The sequence below is a fragment of the Lemur catta genome, chromosome 3, assembly GCF_020740605.2.
Source record: "Lemur catta isolate mLemCat1 chromosome 3, mLemCat1.pri, whole genome shotgun sequence".
NCBI classification, from domain to species: domain Eukaryota; kingdom Metazoa; phylum Chordata; class Mammalia; order Primates; family Lemuridae; genus Lemur; species Lemur catta.
In genome coordinates, this window is record NC_059130.1 from 21,954,468 (window position 1) to 21,974,326 (window position 19,859).

The following is a 19,859-nucleotide window of genomic DNA, read 5'->3' on the forward strand; positions in this document are numbered from 1 at the left end:
CCTCCAGATTCATGGATTTAAGGCCAATTTCCTAGACTTTAGATATTTCAAAAAATGAGCCATGATTCACTGATTTGATCAATATCTCAAGAGATCAAATAAGCCACAACTACATATAAGCCATCCAACAGACATGGAGACTATGTTGACTTTTTTTTTTTTTTTTTTTTTTTTGAGACAGAGTCTCACTTTGTTGCCCAGACTAGAGTGCTGTGGTGTCAGCCTAGCTCACAGCAACCTCAAACTCCTGGGCTCAAGCAATCCTACTGCCTCAGCCTCCGGAGTAGCTGGGACTACAGGGCATGTGTCACCATGCCCAGCTAATGTTTTATGTATATTTTTAGTTGTCCAGCTAATTTCTTTCTATTGTTTTAGCAGAGGTGGGGTCTTGCACTTGCTCAGGCTGCTTTTGAACTCCTGAGCTCAAACGATCCGACCACCTCGGCCTCCCAGAGTGCTAGGATTATAGGTGTGAGCCACCACGCCCGGCCCTATGTTGACTTTTAATGATTTTATGGGAAGGTTATTTAACAAACTCACTCACAATCTACATTAATGAACAATAATTCTCCCTAACTAGATGTTCTTGAAATCTTACCTAATTCTCCTATTCTTTCTCTCCATCATCTACAGGCTGATCCATCAGATACATGACTGAATGTACTGCACTGGTCCACTTCCTCCTTATCCTCTTCAAAATAAATCATCCCAACTCACTTAGCCTTTCATAAGTCAAGTCATTCTATATGTAAATCACTTTCAATGTTAACTGAATGAATTTTAGATTTAAAATCCATTTGATTTTTGCTACCCTGGGAGACATTATACAATCCCATTCTGTTCAGAGATACAGGGAGGATCACAGACCAAAGTTACTACTTCCTGGCTTGTGCTCTGCCATGGGCCATTGGCACATCCTCCATTCCTTGTTCCCTGCATAGTGTGCATTTGTTAAAATGCTTCATCTAATGAGTTTAAAGAAGTGTCTTGGAATATGGTGATGCCCACAGTTCCACGTCCCAGAGTCACTGTTACCTGTATCTCTTATTGTCCACAGGCACGATGTCCATTGCTATGTAGTACTGCTGGTGTGGATCCAGGCCGGTGATTTTCACTCTCATGGCAGGAAACATCCTCCTATGAAGGGGAATAAAGTAGTAACCTCCACGATCAGAGAGGGAGAAGTAGAAAAAGTAAAAGCTTGAATAGTGTATTCTTATTAGGTACTCTAAACACATCAAAGTCCAATGTCTTCTAATTTTCAAAATTAATTACTTTTTTTCACTTTGGAAATTATCACTATAAAATACACTGGGGACTTATACTGCTGAAAATAGCATCTCTTCTTAACTTAAATCAACTTTTAATTTGATAATTCATGCACTCAAAGGGTTCATACATCCCTGATTTATATTTTTATTTAATCTTTAATGTGATATAGACGCATGTATAGAGATGTGTGTGTTGTGTGTGTATCCACGCATATATTTTCTATTAGTTATAATCTTCTTAAAGAAGGGCACAATAACTTACACTCCAGGGAGCTTATCACAGTTTATTGTAGGTCATCATAAAATATTTTTGACTGATTGAGTTTATTGGAAAATGACCACTCTAAAAATAATCTCTGAAGAAAAGAAGAAAAAGAGTGCTACCAGTCTCCAAACAAAGGGCCACCACTTCTTAATGCATAAAACTGTAGAAAAATTTCTGCAAGTTCTCAGGCTGTCAACGTGTGTGTCAGAGGAAGGACCCTGCAGAATAGGGAGCAAATACCAAATGAATTCTAGTGGCCTCTGGGCAATACCTTGTTTCTACCACAATGGCTTGTTAAACTTGCCAAAGCAAGTGAGGTCAGGATATAGCACTTTACAACTTCTCTCATAATTGAAGAGAGGAGAGGGAGCAGCCCAAAAGAGGTATTGAGTTTCAACAAGTCTAGAATAAAGTTTACCATTCTTTAACCATAAGAAAAAAGAAAAACGTCAAGTTTTTTTATATCAAGCCAGACATAAAAAGGCTCAGTTCAAAAATTTGAATTGCCCTGAATGTACTCTGTGGTACTTGTATACAAAACACTGCATTAAGCTTAACCATCTGGGGCTAGTTAGTCGAGCTGGGCAGAACACAGTGCTAATGAGGTCAAGGTCACAGGCTTGATCCACATACGGCCTAATTGGCTTTGCTCCATTTCACGGCCATAGACCATACCCTGACCTCAGACAGCCATCTTGCAAATGTGTACTGGATGGTTACATGAGAGGGTCTCTGTGCTAGTCACGCACTCACTACTCATCCAGGAAAAGCAACCCAAACATCAAATGTCCTCTGGCAGTGACATGATAATCATATTTGAGGAAAAGCACAACAGAAACCAGAGACCTTTAATAGGGATGATGGCTAATTCATAAATAGTTACAAAGAATAACAGACAGCCATTCCTTCTTTCCCACTTTATTACCTTTCAGAAGCTTCTGTTGGTATATCATTTTAGATTTTCTCTTCCTACCCTCTCAAATTTAATTGTAAAACCTTATATTTTAGTCTTATGGTGGGCTACTGAAATTTGATGGTAAGCTACTCATAATGACTAAATCTAACATTCACTATAGGTTAGACACTTTGATCCACATTAATTCTTTCCAAAAATTTAAATACAGATCAGTAATTCCCTTCTTAATAACACTGATTTATAACTGCCCTGTGTAAATAACTTCCCTGTTTGGAGGTCATCTTGGCAAGGATGAGGCAAAAGTCCTCTCATTTACTTCTTGAGATAAGAAAATGTTCCTCTCAGCCACTTGCAGAGGCTGTATCACATTGAATGGATTTTTCTCTTGAAGACTTCAAGAAAAAGGGTTATATGTTTTTAAATTCAGTCTCTGTTTTGTCTTGGAACAGTTATATGACCTTGAGTGAAGACACTACCTATCTTTTCCCAGCATCCAAGTTCTGAAATGAATGAGCTGTCTGGCCTTGGATAAATCATTTAACTTCATCATCTATAAAGCAAAGGAAGGTGACTAGATAACCTCTAAGGTGCCCACCTGCTTTAAAATTCTATGACTAAGTTTAAATTCTTTTCTTAAAAACTTCGCAAACATTGCCTTTTCTTTTTGTCAATATTTTAGCACAGAAATGAAGTCATGACACTCTGGAGAAACATTAATCTTTCATATTTCACAAAATGAGATGTGTTTGGTTTTAATTTTATGGCTAAATTTAGGCCAGTTCTTTTGTCTTCCAAACTCATTAATCCCTATAAGCACCTCTGTCCATGGTGCTGATTATACAGATAGTGTTGGTCCATTCAAAGATTGAGAGCTTTGTAGACTGCAGTAGCTCTGAATCAACAGGATTACAGTTTGGGGTGTGGGAAGAGGCAGATGGTGACTAAGATTTTCTGAGTGTGCAAAAGGACAAGACAGTCACATGTAATTAACAAAATGGAAATTGGAGTTAAAATGAAAAAGAATACTGCATAGGAATGAAAACAAAGTGAGAAGGAATTGGCCAAGGGTGTGGCGAGCGATGAAGAAAATTTGCAGAAGAGAAAGCCTTCTTTGTATGCTTCTGAGTTGTTTCAGAATTATCTGAGCAGAATCATGTGTATCAACAGCAACAGCTGAGCAATCATATACAGAAGTGATGAATGTAGTTTCTAAACCTAAACAAAGGAGTTCAATATGACTAAAGAACAAATTGTATGTCTGTGCTGGGGAATATGTTGACGTATCTCGGTATCAAAGTGAATTTGTAAAACCAGAGATGTTGAGAAGGAAACACTAAAGAAGAATTACAAAATGAGTTATGTGAGGGTTATCAAGGAAGTGCACAAATGAGCTGAATTCACTGAAGTGCAGGAATAAGGAAACACCAAGTATAACAGTGACTGAAATACACAGACCCAGTAGTAATAGAGTGAAACCCAAAAATAAAACCTGGAATAATCTTATAGACAAAGAACAATTGTAAGATTTCTTCTCTCTCCAAGCCAACCCCTCTGCCAAAAACTGAAAAACAGAAAGAAAAAAAAAAAAAGAAATTTTCCCTTGAATTGCTTTGTTTGCTTCCAAGCTTTAGCACCACAAAATTTAGAACCAGAGTACACTAAGACCCAAGCAACAAAAAAGAGATGGCATTGAAAGTAATTCTCCTGCAAAGTTGCTCCACCTAGGAAGCCCTAGTTTAATGGTTTCATCCACTAATAAAACTTAGTGAAGGAAGAGAGTTACAGAAGAGAACAAAAATGAACAAGATTTCAAATCATTTAAACCTCATGCTTTTGTGATGTCTTATTGTAGTGGGATGTTTCTCTCTAGGTATTTAGGTGAACTGGACCCAATCAAAATATTTTTTTACTTTAAATGGCAATCTTTATAAAAACAGCTTATAAGCAGTGAGGTGGATCTTCTGGTCCACAGGACAAGTGAGACTATTCAGATTGGCTTTGAAAACATGAAAGTAGCATAATTGTTCTTGCTTAATTTCAACTAACTGTTCCTATATCCTCAAAGGCTTCCTCTAAATTTAGTTTTATCTAAATCATTTTCATTTTTAATCCAAGAGGCAAGAACTACAACCATTTATTAATAGTGCAGGGTTATAAATAGTTGAGACCATCATAGCCACATAGATTTGTGCAGAATTCTAGAGCTGCCCCTTACCACCTGTGTGCTTTAGTTAACTTCTTTTGGCCTCCGCATCCTAACCCATATACTAGTTGATCATATCCTCCTTCATAGGATTCCTGTGAAGTTTAAATGACATATGTTGAGTGTCCAGCACAAAACAGATACCCAACTATGAAAAATTGAAAGATGCCAATACAGGAATGTATTGACTAAAAGTGCCTATTTCAAGAGAAACTATGTTTTTAAAACTTCGTTATTCTAGATAAATAGGTTTGCAAGAGATTCCATGGGTTTTGTAATAATTTCAAGTCAACAATAAAACACAATGGACCAACAAACAGGACTCAGAAGATGCACCAAGCCAAATTCTTAAAAAAAAAAAAAAAAAAAAAAAAACAATTCTTACAAAAGCATCTGATCGTTTGAAGTGTCTTAGAAGATGCAAGCTGTTGTTTAGGAAGCAAACTTCTTGAAAACATTGAATGGTAAAATAAACACTTGCTTTGGAAATCTGTCTTTTGGCTTTAGAGGTACTATACGCCTCCAGTATTAGCTGAAATACATTTGTAGGTGGAAAATGTTTGTGCAGGTAGAGGTGATTTACATTTGAGTGGCCCTTGGAGGAGAACAGCAAAAATCACAGTATGCACAAGAGGACCATTTTACCAAGATGTCCAAATGCAGAAAAGTGAGTGTGAGTTCCTTTGGTTTCACTGATGCTACCATAAATAAATGCGGGGAGGGTATGTAATGGTGCCTACTTCTGTAGATTCTTTGAGTCGGGTCAGTCAAAGGAATTTGTCCTTACCTGCCTGCTTTGGTGATGATCATTTCAGTTCCAATATCATGGAACCTCTTCCAGAGGTCAGCACATTGCAGCTCCACCTGAATCTCCTCCATGGAAGACATGGCAGCAGGCACAGGGCCTGCAGCACCAGAGGCCAGGTCAGTGTGAGTGTTGAAGGAGCAGGAAGTCCGCTCAGTGAGGACCTCAGAGTCTGAACCAGTGCTCTGCTCAGAATCTGCAAAATAAACAATCAAGCCTTAGGTGAGAAACTGTTGTGTCCCCCTCCCCCCCCCCCGGCCTTAAAAGATGAGGGGGGGGTGATGCAGTACAGTGGGGAGGGGGGTGAACCAAGGGAGACTTAAAGGTGGGAAGCTCCAGAGCACAGCATTCAGGGCATTTTATTATTTTTTTATGGTTTGTTTTTGTGATCTATGACCTTTTTTCAGGTTTTGTGTTTCCAGCGTGACATCTGGCATTTTAGTAAGTTTTAGCAACAGCTGAAGAAAACTGGTCCACAACAGGCAATATAAAGAGTACTAAGTACTAATGTCACCATGTTGAGGGGAATGAGGCCAAACTGTGGTGATGCAATAAATGCCAAATTAAAGTAAAATAATAATTACTGGCAATAGGTAAAAATATAAATTAGACTATTTCATTTGGGGAGTAAAGTTTCAATGCCAATAATAACTTGCTCTTCAATTGCATACCACTCAGCATCACTGCCCATCAGTCAGTTATTTTTAAACACAGCAATTTTCCTCCACTTATATGTGCCCTGGCCATCAAAAGTAATGAAAATCTGTTTGGGGTCTTTAGAAGCACTTTATCATATATTGGAGTAAATGGTTTTTCCTAAGAGTCCAATCAGGCCATTTTTGGATGGGAAAAAAATCTCTGTTGTGAGGCAAGTATATAAGCATATGGAAAAAGTTACCCAAGAAGGCAGTTGAAACAAAGGGAATAAATGAGTTCAGGAGACACCTTGATTGGTTTCTGAAGTATGGGCAGAGGGGAGGGGTGATCCAAACAGGAAGGTGGGATTGAGAGCAACCAAATAAAAACTTGGCATGCTGGGCCAGATGGTCCTTTCCTGTGTCTTCTGTAGTCATGGAGACAGGTGGGGTGGGGAGACGGGAAGTAGACTGAAGGAGGAAGCTGGACTCAGAACTAACCGAGAAGAATTTTCTGGTGTTTAAAAAATTCACTTTTAGGAGCCTGATGCCAAGAATTATATGTCTTAAGATTTTCCAAATTCAGATTAGCTAGTATAATTTTTTCAGGTCAAATGATATTGCAAACCAAAACTAAGAACCTATTTCTGTGACCCATCCTTAATGTCTAAGATTCTTATTGCTTTCCCTGTACATAAATACATACATGAGTAAGGTTGGAACAGCAATGTCTTACTCTAACAAAGGACTTTTTAATTCTGTCAAGGGTCAGAGCTTCTTAGGCATCAGTCCCTGACACTACTAAGGTGGAAAAGGAATGAGACAGAATGCCAGACCACCTTGCTGCCAATGTCACTTACCTGTAGCAGGTTTATAGACCTACAAACAACACATCCCACAGTTCCTTTATTTTTCTGTATTTTTATCCATGAATTTTTTTCTTTCTCAAACCCAGACAGCATCTCTGGCAAGAATATCCCCCAGTTTTGTCAAAGCCCACAGGAAATAAAGTACCCAGAGGGAGAAAAGTGTCATTCCTCTCCATCCTCCTCAATTCCTCACCTGTCACTTCTGAATACAGTCAGTTTGCTGGAGAATTGAACCAAGCTCATAAATACAAGAGATGTTTCTGACCAAAAACTTTAGTTTATCCACAATCACTAGTCCAGTTACCATCTTCATCCAAAAAAAACTATAAGGTTTTATAACTGGTTTTATATGTCTAAGCACATAATTTTATACCTTGGGCTAAGCAGCAGCTATTTTTGATTTCCTTCAAGTACAGAAAAGTAGAACTGCTTGTCTAAGATGAAAGCTGCTGCTGAGTGACAATCTCCACCCTGGCCTGATTCTATATGCCACTCAGTAGCAGAGTCATATCATCACACACTGAGCTAAACACAGTAATTCAAATGACCTGAGACATGGGTTCCTCAGTCCTATTTTGTTTCTGTGATATCCCAAGGTCTCCTCACTTATCAGGAATATTATGACTTTTTCAAAAGCTTCTCAGAACAATATTTTGAAAATATAGTCTTGCCCTACCTTTGGGAGTAAAGTGTTACAAAATCTCTTCACCACAGTGTGCCACAATTACAAAAACAGTTGGAAATATATACCCTTAGTAGGGCCCAGCAGCAATTTTTGACATATATTTCTCCAGTGTATGTTGAGGAAGGAGGAGGGTATGGAAAGGCATCACTGTACTAAGTGATAAATATTTAATGGTAGCCAAGTTGAAGTTGGGATTTGAATGGGGACTATGTCTGGAGAATTCGGAAATAAGAGACTCTTATTCACTATATCACCTGGAACTAAATAGGGACTCAAAATGTAACATCAAATGGATTAACAAATAGCCTTCCACAAGTAATTTAACCACCAGGGGCCTATTTCCTCATTGTGCAATAAGAATGATTGAATTGAAACATTTTAGAATCTCTTCTACCTCCAATGTCTTGAAGAATGTAAGAATCTTCTCTGATGCAAGTGATAACCCAGGTAACCTCAATTAGAGGCATCAAATTTAAAACTGTTCAAGCAAGACAAGTTAAATAAGGAAAAGGATTGGGGGCTCATTCACATTATCATAGGAGTTAAAGAATTGAGTGGGTATTCTCTAAGGTTTATAGTTTCAACCAAATCAATCAATAAGCACCTATCAGCATATGGCCTTAGATGAGGTACCATGTAGATAATTAAAAACAGAATCCCAGACCTTAAGAAGTTTCCCAGCTAGTGTTGATTAATTATGTGTTTATTGAGTGCTTACTGTGTGCCCAGCACTGTGCTAGATTCTGGGAAATACCAAAGTACACAATGAGACCCCTCCTTAAAACATTGACAGTGCAGTGGAGACTGGGAGGGAACATTCATAAATAATCAGAGACCAACACAAATCACTACCACAGTTTTCCACACCATTACATACTGTCTCAGATGTCTCACAGGAGTCCAGAAAAGAAAGGGATCTGAACAGGCTGGAACAGTCCTGGGGAACCCATCATTACTGGGCAGGAAATGAATAAGTCTGTGGAGGCATGGGCGGTATTTGCCCATGAAGAGGATTTTCAGAGACAGTTATTTGTTTCCCTGAAACTACTCTGAACTTCTAGATTCTTCCTCCCTCATAAAATAGAGCCCAGTGACTTTTATATACAGGATGTAGGCACCAGCCCACATTTACAATAACATGAATGCATCATGCAATTTTCCATTCTCAATTGTTTCTTAGTATCATAGTTTGGAAATAAAATTAATGTTATATTTTATATAGTTTTAAAAAACTTTGAGAGAAGTTAGGGCCACCTGTGAGGTAAGCTACCCTACAATACCCTTAAAATAGTAATCTCAGAGTCAACTTCAACAGCCTAGGTAAAAATCAAATTTAATCCTTTGTAAAATACATTTCTAAATTATAGTTATATAAAATATTTTGGCTAACCAGATCAAAAAATTTAGCTATTAATTAGAATGTATAATCAAGTCACCTAAGTCATGAATGTAAGAAACACATAGCTGGTTATTTTAATCAAATCAGATCATCCATTCAGAAATATAATCAGTCCCTTAAAGATGAAAAAACACCTCCGTGTTTTCAAGTTGGTTTATTCTGAGCAATTTGAGACTTCCTGTCTTCAAAAACTAACCATTAGGAACTCATTTGAATGACCCAGAAGAATTTCTTGGCTATCAAATGCGTCTTATGAATAGTATTTCAACAAGAGAAGTTTCAGGACATCGGGAACATAAAATGTTACACATAGTCAAGGCAGTTAAAGGAGAAAACTTAGAGAACCTACACTGAACCAGTTTCAAGTCATTGGAGAATATCATGTGATTCATAATGTCAAACCAACATATCTATTCCCATTCCAAAAAAATCCTTAAAAAGGAGCTTTTAACCATCAGTTCTTAGTGTCACTCACTGTCTATCTCTGACCTATTTCACTTTGACAAAATGAATGCTGTAACAAAGTCTCCACAGAAAGTTGAGTTTAGCTTAGAGTGAGTTTAATTCTCACTCTGGCAATAATAATAAAACAGTTTCTTAATTTTTATTTTATACATTATCTAATATAGCCTTTTGATTGATAAGACAGACATAGCATATACTTTTATGCCTATTTTGTGGACGAGGAAATTGAAACTAAGAGAAATTGAAAACTAACATGGACTAGAACATAGGTCTTCTGCCTCCTGACCCAGAGATCAGACCTTTCCAAGATGATACTATGTTCAACCCTGGCCAATGCAGCTGACAATTCTGCAACAGCCCTCAACTATTTTAACCATCCTCAAAACTAAAAGGGCTTAAACATGTTTAATCTTAGCCAAGTCACATGACTATTCTGGTCCACAATTTCCTTAATCTTTATAGCACAGCACATGCACATTTAATTACACATGCTGTAAAGTCCCTTTTAACTCTAATGTTTAATGAATGGATTAGTAGCACAGCTTAGAGACCACCAAGTCTAACAACAGCAAACTGACTGCAATAAGTTTATTTGGTTACCACACATAGAAAATGCCTAAATTGTATACACTTCTATTTTAATGAACACAATATCAAAATTAGACATTATTAAAACATATTTTACAGTCTACCCAGGTGATTTGCATCTCCACTTAACAGATAATTTTGAGGAATCATCCATTACTACAGTGAATGAAGCACATTTACCCTCCCTGGCTCTGCTACTCATCAGCAGTGGGATCTTTAAAAGTCTCTTTAGTTCACGGGGCCTTGGTTTCCTTGTCTTTACTATTAGCGGTTAGGGGTCTAACATATCTTCCTGCACACTAAAAATTATGTTTACATCTTTATGATAAAACATAATCTAGGCCAGGCATGGTGGCTCACGCCTATAATACTAGCACTTTGACAGGTCAAGGTGGGAGGATCGCTTGAGATCAGAGTTTGAGACCAGCCTGAGCAAGAGCAAGACCCCCGTGTCTACTAAAAAATAGAAAAAAAAAAATTAGCCAGGCAACTAAAAATAGAAAAAATTAGCTGGGCATAGTGGCACATGCCTGTAGTCCCAGCTACTCAGGAGGCTGAGGCAGGAGGATTGCTTGAGCCCAGGAGTTTGAGGTTGCTGTGAGCTAGGCTGACACCACAACACTCTAGCCTGGGCAACAGAGCAAGACTGTGTCTCAAAAAATAAATAAGAAAAACAAAGATAAGAATTATTTTAAATAAAAAAAACATAATCTAATGATTCTGTTGATAAAAATGTTATTGACTTCAGACAATGAGATGAATATGAGCTCACAAGAACTATCCCAAGGAGTTATGGTCAACATCTGTTGAGCTCTTACTATTTGTCAGGCACTCTGCTAAGCCTTTACATGCATAACATCACTTAGGACAAAAAAACCTAAGAGGTATTACTATTGTCTCAATTTTATGTATGATTCATTCCAAAGTCCAGGTAACATTAGTCCTACTGCCTAAGGATTTCAAGTACACAAGACTACATTTAATTCTATTTTTATTTCACCAAACATTTCTGCTTTGAATTGCCCAGGTTATATGTTAATGGACCAAGACAAATAAAACAGGTTCTTCCTCTGAAGGAGCTCACAAGCTGGTAGGCAGGACACACAAACTGTCAAAGAAGGCTGACTGTGCTAGGTACTCCAAAAAGGTAGGAGCAAAGTGTTAAAGAGCTTTGAAGAGGAAGTAAATCAACAATAAGAGTATCGAGAAGATTTCATGAGGTGACATTTTGAGTACAGACGCGAAATAGAAGTTCAATATCAACGGGCAAAAAAATGATGGAGAAAGAATTTCAGATACTGAGACAGCATGAGTAAGGATTTGGTATTTTTAGAGAATTACAAGCAAACTGGTATTGCCAGAGTTTACAGTATGCAAGGGGAGAGGGGAATGAAGATGGAAAGTCAGGTTCAACTAACCAAATGACTATATACTGAACATTGACTATGTGCTGGTCACCCTTCTAAACTCTTGGGACATCAGAAAATAAAAAAAAAAAAATCTGACCACATGGAGTTTACTTTCTAAGAGGATCTTGGATATCAGAATACAGAGTTTAGACTTTATTCTCTATATACTAGTTTTCTTTTACATGGAGGCAATGGTAGTTCTGTGTTCCCTCCAGACTGTGAATTCCATAGACTCAGTTTAATACTTTGCCACATCTCCTGTAAGAACAATGTATGACAGCCTGGTTTCAATGGGGAAGATGGGTGGTAGAAGATGACTGTAGAGTCAGATAAAAGATGTAGAACGTTCTGAGATTAGATGCACAGTGCCACTTCCATAAGACTGGACCTCAGCTGTCATATTTTCTCCAAAGAAGAAAATAGCTTGAAACACCCAGATGATAATCAAACACTTCATCTGATTCTTTTTTCTGCCAAACACTGTTACTTGACCACATTGAGTGTCATCTCCCATCTGATGTTAGTAGGGCAGCCACTCCTGGGTCTAGTTCATAAGTCCCAAAGTCTCTAAAACCCAGACTCCCATGGCCATCTCAGGGCTCCCGTCCCCACCAGGCAGATACCAGAATCTTATGACCCAGGCAGCACTCTCTGTACCAGGCGCAAGTAAACTCCTATTTCCAGAGGACCTCTGCAGTGGGAATTGGTTCTGGGCTGTCAGCTTAGAGAAACCTGGTGATGAAACTTTCATAGAGTAATCTAAATATGGCAGAAGCAGAGCATTTGGCAATGACCTGAGTACGGACTGAGCCCAAATTTGATACTCAGTCCAGAGCTTCAAGGGAATAAACTATAACCCAGGTTGGATTAAACTAAAATTATGATGATAGCAAACACTAAAATGAGCTGTTAGATGACTTTAGTAATGGAATGGAGTCCCTGAGCTCTCATGCCCTCCAAGTTCTATTTGGGAAGGGTAGGAGGGAGGTAACCTGAAGCCTGCAATTCCCATGCCAATAAGCCAATTAAGGAGACTAAGAGCACATTTCTCACCAGCTGCCTAAAGCACTCTCCACCTAACAACAAGCACCCCTCTCAGTGATACACAGAACCACAGCAAGGACCGAAAGTCATCCCTGAGATCTAAGCCTTTTAAAGAGTCTACAAAAAAGTGGTGGCAGCAATTTTTTATATCTATTTCTTGAGCAGACAAGGCTCAATGCCATTACAAATTCAATCTCTAGTGTTCCTGCATGTTTTGAAGGTGAAAGCAGGCCAGGCGTGGTGACTCACATCTGTAATCCCAGCACTTTGGGAGGCCGAGGCAAGAGGATCACTTGGCCCAGGAGTTTGAGACCACCCTGGACAACACAGCAAGACCCTGTCTCTATAAAAAAATTCAAAATTAGCTGGGCATAGTGGTACGTGCCTGTAGTCCCAGCTACTCTTTGGGAGGCTAAGGTGGGAGGCTCACTTGAGCCCAGGAGTTCAAGGTTATAGTAAGCTATGTTCATGTCACTGCACTCCAGCCTGGGCAACAGAGCAAGACCCCGTCTCTACAAAGAAATTCAGAATTAGCTGGGCATGGTGGTATGTGCCTGTAGTCCCAGCTACTCTTTGGGAGGCTGAGGTGGGAGGCTTACTTGAGACCAGGAGTTCAAGGTTATAGTAAGCTGTGATCACACCACTGCACTCCAGCCTGGGCAACAGAGCAAGACCCCATCTATTTAAAAAATAAGAAGAAGAAGAAGGGGGAAGCAAAAAAAAAAGGAAGAGAAGTAACTATACTAGAACTTTATATACATTATCTCATGTAATTGTCACAGAAACTCTATGAAGTAGGCATTGTTGCCATTTCACAAATAAGGAAACTTGAGATGAGGCAAAAATAAAAGGGTTTCTCACATTACATAACTAGGAGGTGTCAGAGTGGTGTTTGAATTAGTCTGACACTGGAGTTGATGCTCTTTTCACTATTCACTATTGTCTGCTTTTCAGAACTAGAACTGCAGAGCTGTGCACTTCCTACTCTGAACTTAGACATGCAGAATTACTGCTCAGACTACTCACTTGGAGGCTAGGTAGCTCTATGGACACTAAAACACTATGAGTTTTCTTGGGAGAAGAGAAAATTCAAACCAAAGTCAGATAGGAATTTTCCTTTCTTAGTTCCAGGGCAGTTTATTTTAGGTCCCATCAACTTAACATTATTTAATAAGTATGTACAAGTGTAAAAAGCTTCTTTTGTTATATTTCACTTCGAACCCCCAGTCGAAGGTGAGTAAAAGATCCAAATGTGACAGACACTGAAGATCAATGCCAAATCACTCTTTCACTTTAGCCTAGGACAATAAGCAAAACAACATTAGAAGGTACTTGGAAGATGTTTGGGCTTTGAGAAACTTTTAATGACAGCATTGAAAGACAGGAAAAGTCAGCTGAAGTAGTTCCTATTTGTGCAGAATCTGCTTTATTTAGGTTTAACTCAGGTCAGAGTTCAGGACCCAAAGTTTTTGATAGTGCTAAGTGAATGAATATCTATGCTTGAGGAAAATTAAGCTGATAATAATGTGTGTGAAAGCACTTTATAAACCAATAAAGTGTCAAATTAACTTATAAGAGTCTATGCCAATGACCAAGTGTATCAGGAAGAACAAGAAAAAATAAGGAGTAAACATGGGTCCTGGATTTTCTAAAGTAGTCCTAATTTCAAATATTTTATTTTATCCTTCCCATAAAATTAATATTTGTGAGACCAACTTTTGGTTCAGAAAATATTCCTAATAAATGCACAGATAATGCATAAAAGGAATCATCAAAAATTGGCCACAAGCCACATGGCAATATCCAATCTAAATATCTCTTGCATCAGAGGTCCTCTGAAAGTTGATTCTGATTAACTGGGTGGTCTTCCAGATTTATCAGTCAATTTTAGGTGAGCAGCTGTCAACACAGGCATTTCCCTGAGGCTCTTGGCAATTTTCCTGGGCGAAGTGACACATTAACTCATCCCCAAGCCAGTGCTTATTTGTTCTTTGCAACCACTACTTCCAACCTCCCACCACCACCCCCAATGCCAGCCACTGTCATAGCACCATTACACATCTGCCATCCTGGTCGTTTAATTTCTGTGAAATGAAACGTGGGCCTTCCTCCAAAGGCCCTGAAAGCACTTGCCTTACACCTTGTTAGAACGTTCCCACTGAACACCAATAAATAAACAAATTCATGCTGGTGTGCTAATGGGGAAGGACTAAGCAGCTAGTTTCTAAGCACCAAGTGTAACTTAACTATGACTTGTGGAGACAGAGCCCCCAGAGGTGACAGTTTCAAACATGTGAGTAGACATTTCAGCACAGCCAGGAACATACAAGGTCCTTCAAATGATACCACGAGACCACCAGCTACACCAAGTTTAAAATATACCCAACTTGCCATGCAAACGTAGAGAATCATCCTATTTAGTGAATACAAGAGGTACATGACTGACAACTCCATAACAACCTCTCCAGTAATCTTCTGAATTCATCCATTCAGTCAATCATTTATTTGTTCAGCAAATTATTATCAATTATCTAGCCTGGGCCTGGCAATATACTAGGTGCTGTGAGGTACACAAAATTGACTAAAGAGCTTACAAAATCATTTAAGGAGACAGGATAGGTCCAAAAATAAATCTAATAAAAGTAGAATAGTCAAAACCCAGCATGGCACATAGAACACTGGGGCTTGGCATACAAAAGACTGAGTTCTAGAGTTCACCTTTTCTCCTTCTGTCTAACCTTGAACAAGTCACTTAACCTCTTTAAGCCTTAGTTGTATCATTTGTAAGATGAGGATATCATTAGTACCTACTTTGTGAAACTTTTATGAACCACTAACAAGGTGTGTGTGTGTGTGTATTTACATAAATACTTTATCAATAGAAAAAGATCTGAATATATGAATGCTAATTTTCATGTACTATTATCTAAAAGAAATAGCAACAAAATTCTATGGGAGTTTAGAGACCAGAAGAACTTCTTCCAATCCAGGAGTCTTTTCTGGGCATAGTAAAGAGATGTCTGCAACATACAAAGGCAGAGAAGGGGAAGGAGGAGGAGGATCTTCTAGGAAAAGGGAATTTTGTGGCAGAGGCATGACAGTAAAATCGACCAGAAATGTTTAGAGAACAGAAATGTGTATAATTCAGACCATATCTGTGTTATTCGTCTTGTATCTTCAGCACCTGGAAGTGTCTAGCACCTATTATGCACTTAATAAAATATTATTTTTGTTGAATGAATGAATGAATGAATGAAATGCTGTAGGTTTAGCAAAGCAAGAGAAGAGACATAGCTGGAGAAAAGCTGGGAGGGTGGGCTAGAAGCCAGATGAAGAATCTTAAATGCTATTCTTCTGATCTTCTTCCAGAAGACAAATATATCCCTAGTAATGAAGTATCTTAATTGCATGCCATGTTCCTAATAAAATCCCTATTAGATTCCAGGGTCACCTCCTGACATCATAACCTGAACTGTTGGAATCCTACCAGCTTTTCCTTCCATGACTGTGAGCTGCGTTAAACTGATTAGCAAGGCCTGACCTGAAATCTTTCAGGGGCTTCAAATGAGTTCAGTGAGTTCAGTCACTTTTATAAGTAGCAGTCACAGCCAAGCACCTAGAAAATACTCCAAAGCTAACTGTCCCCCACATGAACCTAGGAAGAGAAGGTGCTTACGGTCATGAGGACAAAATGGAGAAAGGATCAAGCCCTTGCACAAATGCTAGAGCTAGTGACACTGAGGGCGAGGTAGAGAGGCAGAGATGCCCTCCTTCTTTGGGAACAGAATGACTCCTACACAGACAGCTGCTGTGCTCACCAGATCCCCCACCTACCCAGCGTCCCTGCTGTCTGCGGTGAAGTGGGGTTTCCAGAGACACTGTGAGGCAGGGGAAAGACCTCAGGTCTTCTTTAGAATCACCCAGGCCCAGATGTATGACTGGGCAAGTGACTTAACCTTTCTGAGCCAATCTGCTCCTCTAAAATGGGGATAATAGAGAGATACCCACGGCTCTCAATAAAGCCCCTGGCATACATTAAGAGCATATTTAATGTTAATTCCTTCCTTCATTTAGAAAGGGGGAGTGGCCATAGGGTTAGGTGTTTCCCCAATCACTTCTCTGTCCATATCTGAGAGGGAGAGGAAAGTTTGTGTCCTCTCAAATGGAGAAACGCAAATCTCAACACAGAAAATGTAAAATGTACAGTGGGAAAGATCACATGGTAAAGAAAATATTTCGGGGCCTGGAGCAAAAACTATCAAAATTGAATGATGTTAGGAGAAATGGTGAAAAGGGAGAAAGAGCAAAGAAACAATGAAAGTGCCAAACAACAAAGCCTGTTTTCACATGGGTCTACTTAAGTGGTGCTCTCCCGGTCAGCAAAGGCTGGGATGCTATCTGAGAAGGAAAGCGACTAGGTCTGAGAGAAGAGAGAAAAAGGCAGACCACCAAGAAAAGACATATGCTATGTCTTCAGTAAGGAAAAGGGCTCAGGGCACAAACTCCAGCCTTGAACCAAGAAGCAGAGGGAGCAGCTGAGGCTGAAGTCGCAGCGCAAGGGGCACTGAGGTGTGGGACAGACAGGACAAGGCTAGGAGGCTGCAGGGAGCCTTGACTCCAGTTGGACGGTCTTGTCAAGAGCACTCACCCTCCAGCTCAAGGGAAGGAATATACACAGAGGAGGCAGGAAAGATCTAGTGCCTAGGTGAGGTTCCCAGGGAGCATAGCAGGAGACCTGACAGGCAGGCGTTTTGACCCTATTTTACAAGTGCGGTCATTGAGACTTAAACAAGGGAGTGTGCCTGATGCCACCTGCCCAGAAGTATCAGAGAGAAGAAATGGATCTGGGTCTATCTTACTTCAAAACGTGAACTCATCCACCACCCCACGCCACTTTCAGAAACCCTAAAATCAAATGTTTTGATGGCAGAAAGGAGTCCACTTTGGGGGCACAAGGCAAGCATTGACAGTGAAAGAAATACACCAGATTAACTGTATTAATGGCAGTGTCTTTATATTCACAACTTGCCGACCTCAGCTTAAGATACCTGCAAAACTTAAACCTTCACTTTCACATCCCAAGTCCCCAGACCCTCCAGGAAAAGCCCACCTCCCAAGCCTCTCCTGTCTTTTTTTTTTTTTTTTTTTTTTTTCTTTTTTCCTCTAAAGCTTTCCCCAAAAGAGAATGAGTTATCAAAAGACATGAACCCCAGGGTGAGTTTTTGGTGATGGCCAAGAAGAGGACAGGGTAAGGCATTGCCTTTACACTGCCTTCTGTGAAGAAGGCTGATTTGGGAATCCCAAAGTCAACATGTTATTCTTAACTCCATTCCTGACTACTTGAGTCATCCCGGCCAGGGCACTTAATTCCACACGTTCCTCAGCCAACACCCTGGCTATAGCATGCCTCTGTTTTTCCCCAGGCCTACCTACCTTGAAGGGTCAGAATGACCCTTGAAGAGACAGTGTCCTTCAAGTGTGTCAGCAATTCAGAAACTGACAGCTTCTAAAATAGCTGGTGTGTTGTTGGGTGTCCGTTGCCTTCTGAAGGAGTGGTAGTGTCGCCGAGACAGCAGGATTTCCTTGCCAAAGTTGCTCCTACCCTCCTCCCCACAGGCTCTGCACTGCCTCTGCCCGTCCCAGCCTAGGAAGACTTTCAGTCCTGGGGCCATGGCATTTAAGCACTGTCAGAGTTCCCACTTCAATTCCCGTAGTGGTGCCAGTTCAGCATCTGTCATGATGACCCAGCCTGAACTGTATTTAGAAGCTTTGGACATGGCACCATGTTCCCAGCCCATCTCAGAGTGACAGGAGATTTCCTGAGCACCTGGGCTTGCGATTCAAGCCCTCCGCCTCTCAGGGAATGGGGGTCAAAATGACTTTCCTATGATGGTCTGTTTCCTTCTCAGAATGGTGCCCTTTTGTTGGACGTCTCTTCTCAGAGAGTCACTCTCCAGCAATGCTATTATATAATGCTAGTTTAAGAATCCATACTTTTTGTAAAGCTTGTAGTACATGGCAGGGGAAAGAGAGAATAATCGGAAAATCAATCATAAAATGAGTTTAGTACCTCGTTCATGGACTATTCTTACAAAGATAAATTTCCTTGGAAACACATTCAGGGAGTGCTCAGAGACTACCAGATATTGCTAATGAATAGAGAGCCTGTCTGTGACTCAACATAGTGGGTCAGTGCATAATAATTCACTCCATCTTCTTGACAGTATCTATGCCAGTCTTGAAAGTAGTCTACTGAAGTCCCCCAAATTATAAGTTAATTCTGGTTAGTGTTTAAAAAATTAAGTCCCATTTGTTTACACTTTAATGTTAATCTCCACCTAGACAGGCAGACTGATAATTGTGCAACACTTATCAGGTGAGAGTTACTGCACGCAGAGTGGGTCTGAGTCCTCAGTCTGATAGATCACAGGAGAAAGAAAGGCTTTTTCCCAACTGACCCCCAACTCTCTGCCCCAGTGTTCCTGACCAGAGTCCCATAGAGACACCCTGTCATTTAAAAGGCATCAATGTTTGGCCTCTCCCCATTCCTGGGCAAGGACCCAACACTCAGAGAATGTGGTTTTAGGATCATGGCATCTAATCCATTCAAGGATTATTCTCCCCCCTACTGCCCAGATGGGTGTGTTAATCATCACCTCTCTTTGTTCTGTAATAAATTCAACCCTGGCTAATTCCAAACTTCTATGCATCACTGGAGTTTAAAGATGGCATTTTGACAGGTCAGATATTTAGAGTCAATGGACCACCAACCAGTCAAAAATCTTAAGTAGTTTTAGGAACATGTGGAAGTAATTTTTTCCAAGAATTCACAAGTCTGGAGGATGAGATCTTATTGATGGCATATGAGCTATTGTATACATTAAAGCATTACTTTATATACCATATTCTACATATAATCAAAATTAATTTAACAGTGAAGGCATATTTTCTTCATTATACCAAGTATTATACAAGTGTTATCAGATACAAACTACAATGTAGTACATACTATATAGCATCTTAAAAAAAAAAAGACTAAGGTAAAATTAAAAGTGAATGTGCAATGATTACATATTTAAAATATAAATGTTATAAGCCAGGAAATGTCATATAAATCAGACTATTTTTGTGACACTGGCTATACCCCTACATTTTAACTAAGATCATTTCAAATGAATGCAGTGAATTTTTTTATAATGAAAAAATTATTTCACAAAATATTAGTTTCTAATTTTTTAAATGAAGAGGCTATTAACCTAAAGTCAACGGATAGGCTTTGGGGATTTATAAGTCACCTAAAATCAT

At 39.4% G+C, this 19,859-nt stretch overlaps 1 protein-coding gene across 1 annotated transcript in view; it reads right to left on the reverse strand.

Moving 5' to 3' along the window:
• Positions 1-19,859, reverse strand: part of TBX15 (T-box transcription factor 15) — a 106,045-nt gene that overhangs the window by 45,618 nt on the left and 40,568 nt on the right. The window contains exons 2-3 of the mRNA XM_045546325.1: positions 5,443-5,656; positions 1,036-1,137 (exon numbers count right to left, since the gene is read on the reverse strand). Coding sequence (XP_045402281.1) covers positions 1,036-1,137; positions 5,443-5,656 — 316 coding nt within the window. The remainder of the gene's footprint in view (positions 1-1,035; positions 1,138-5,442; positions 5,657-19,859) is intronic.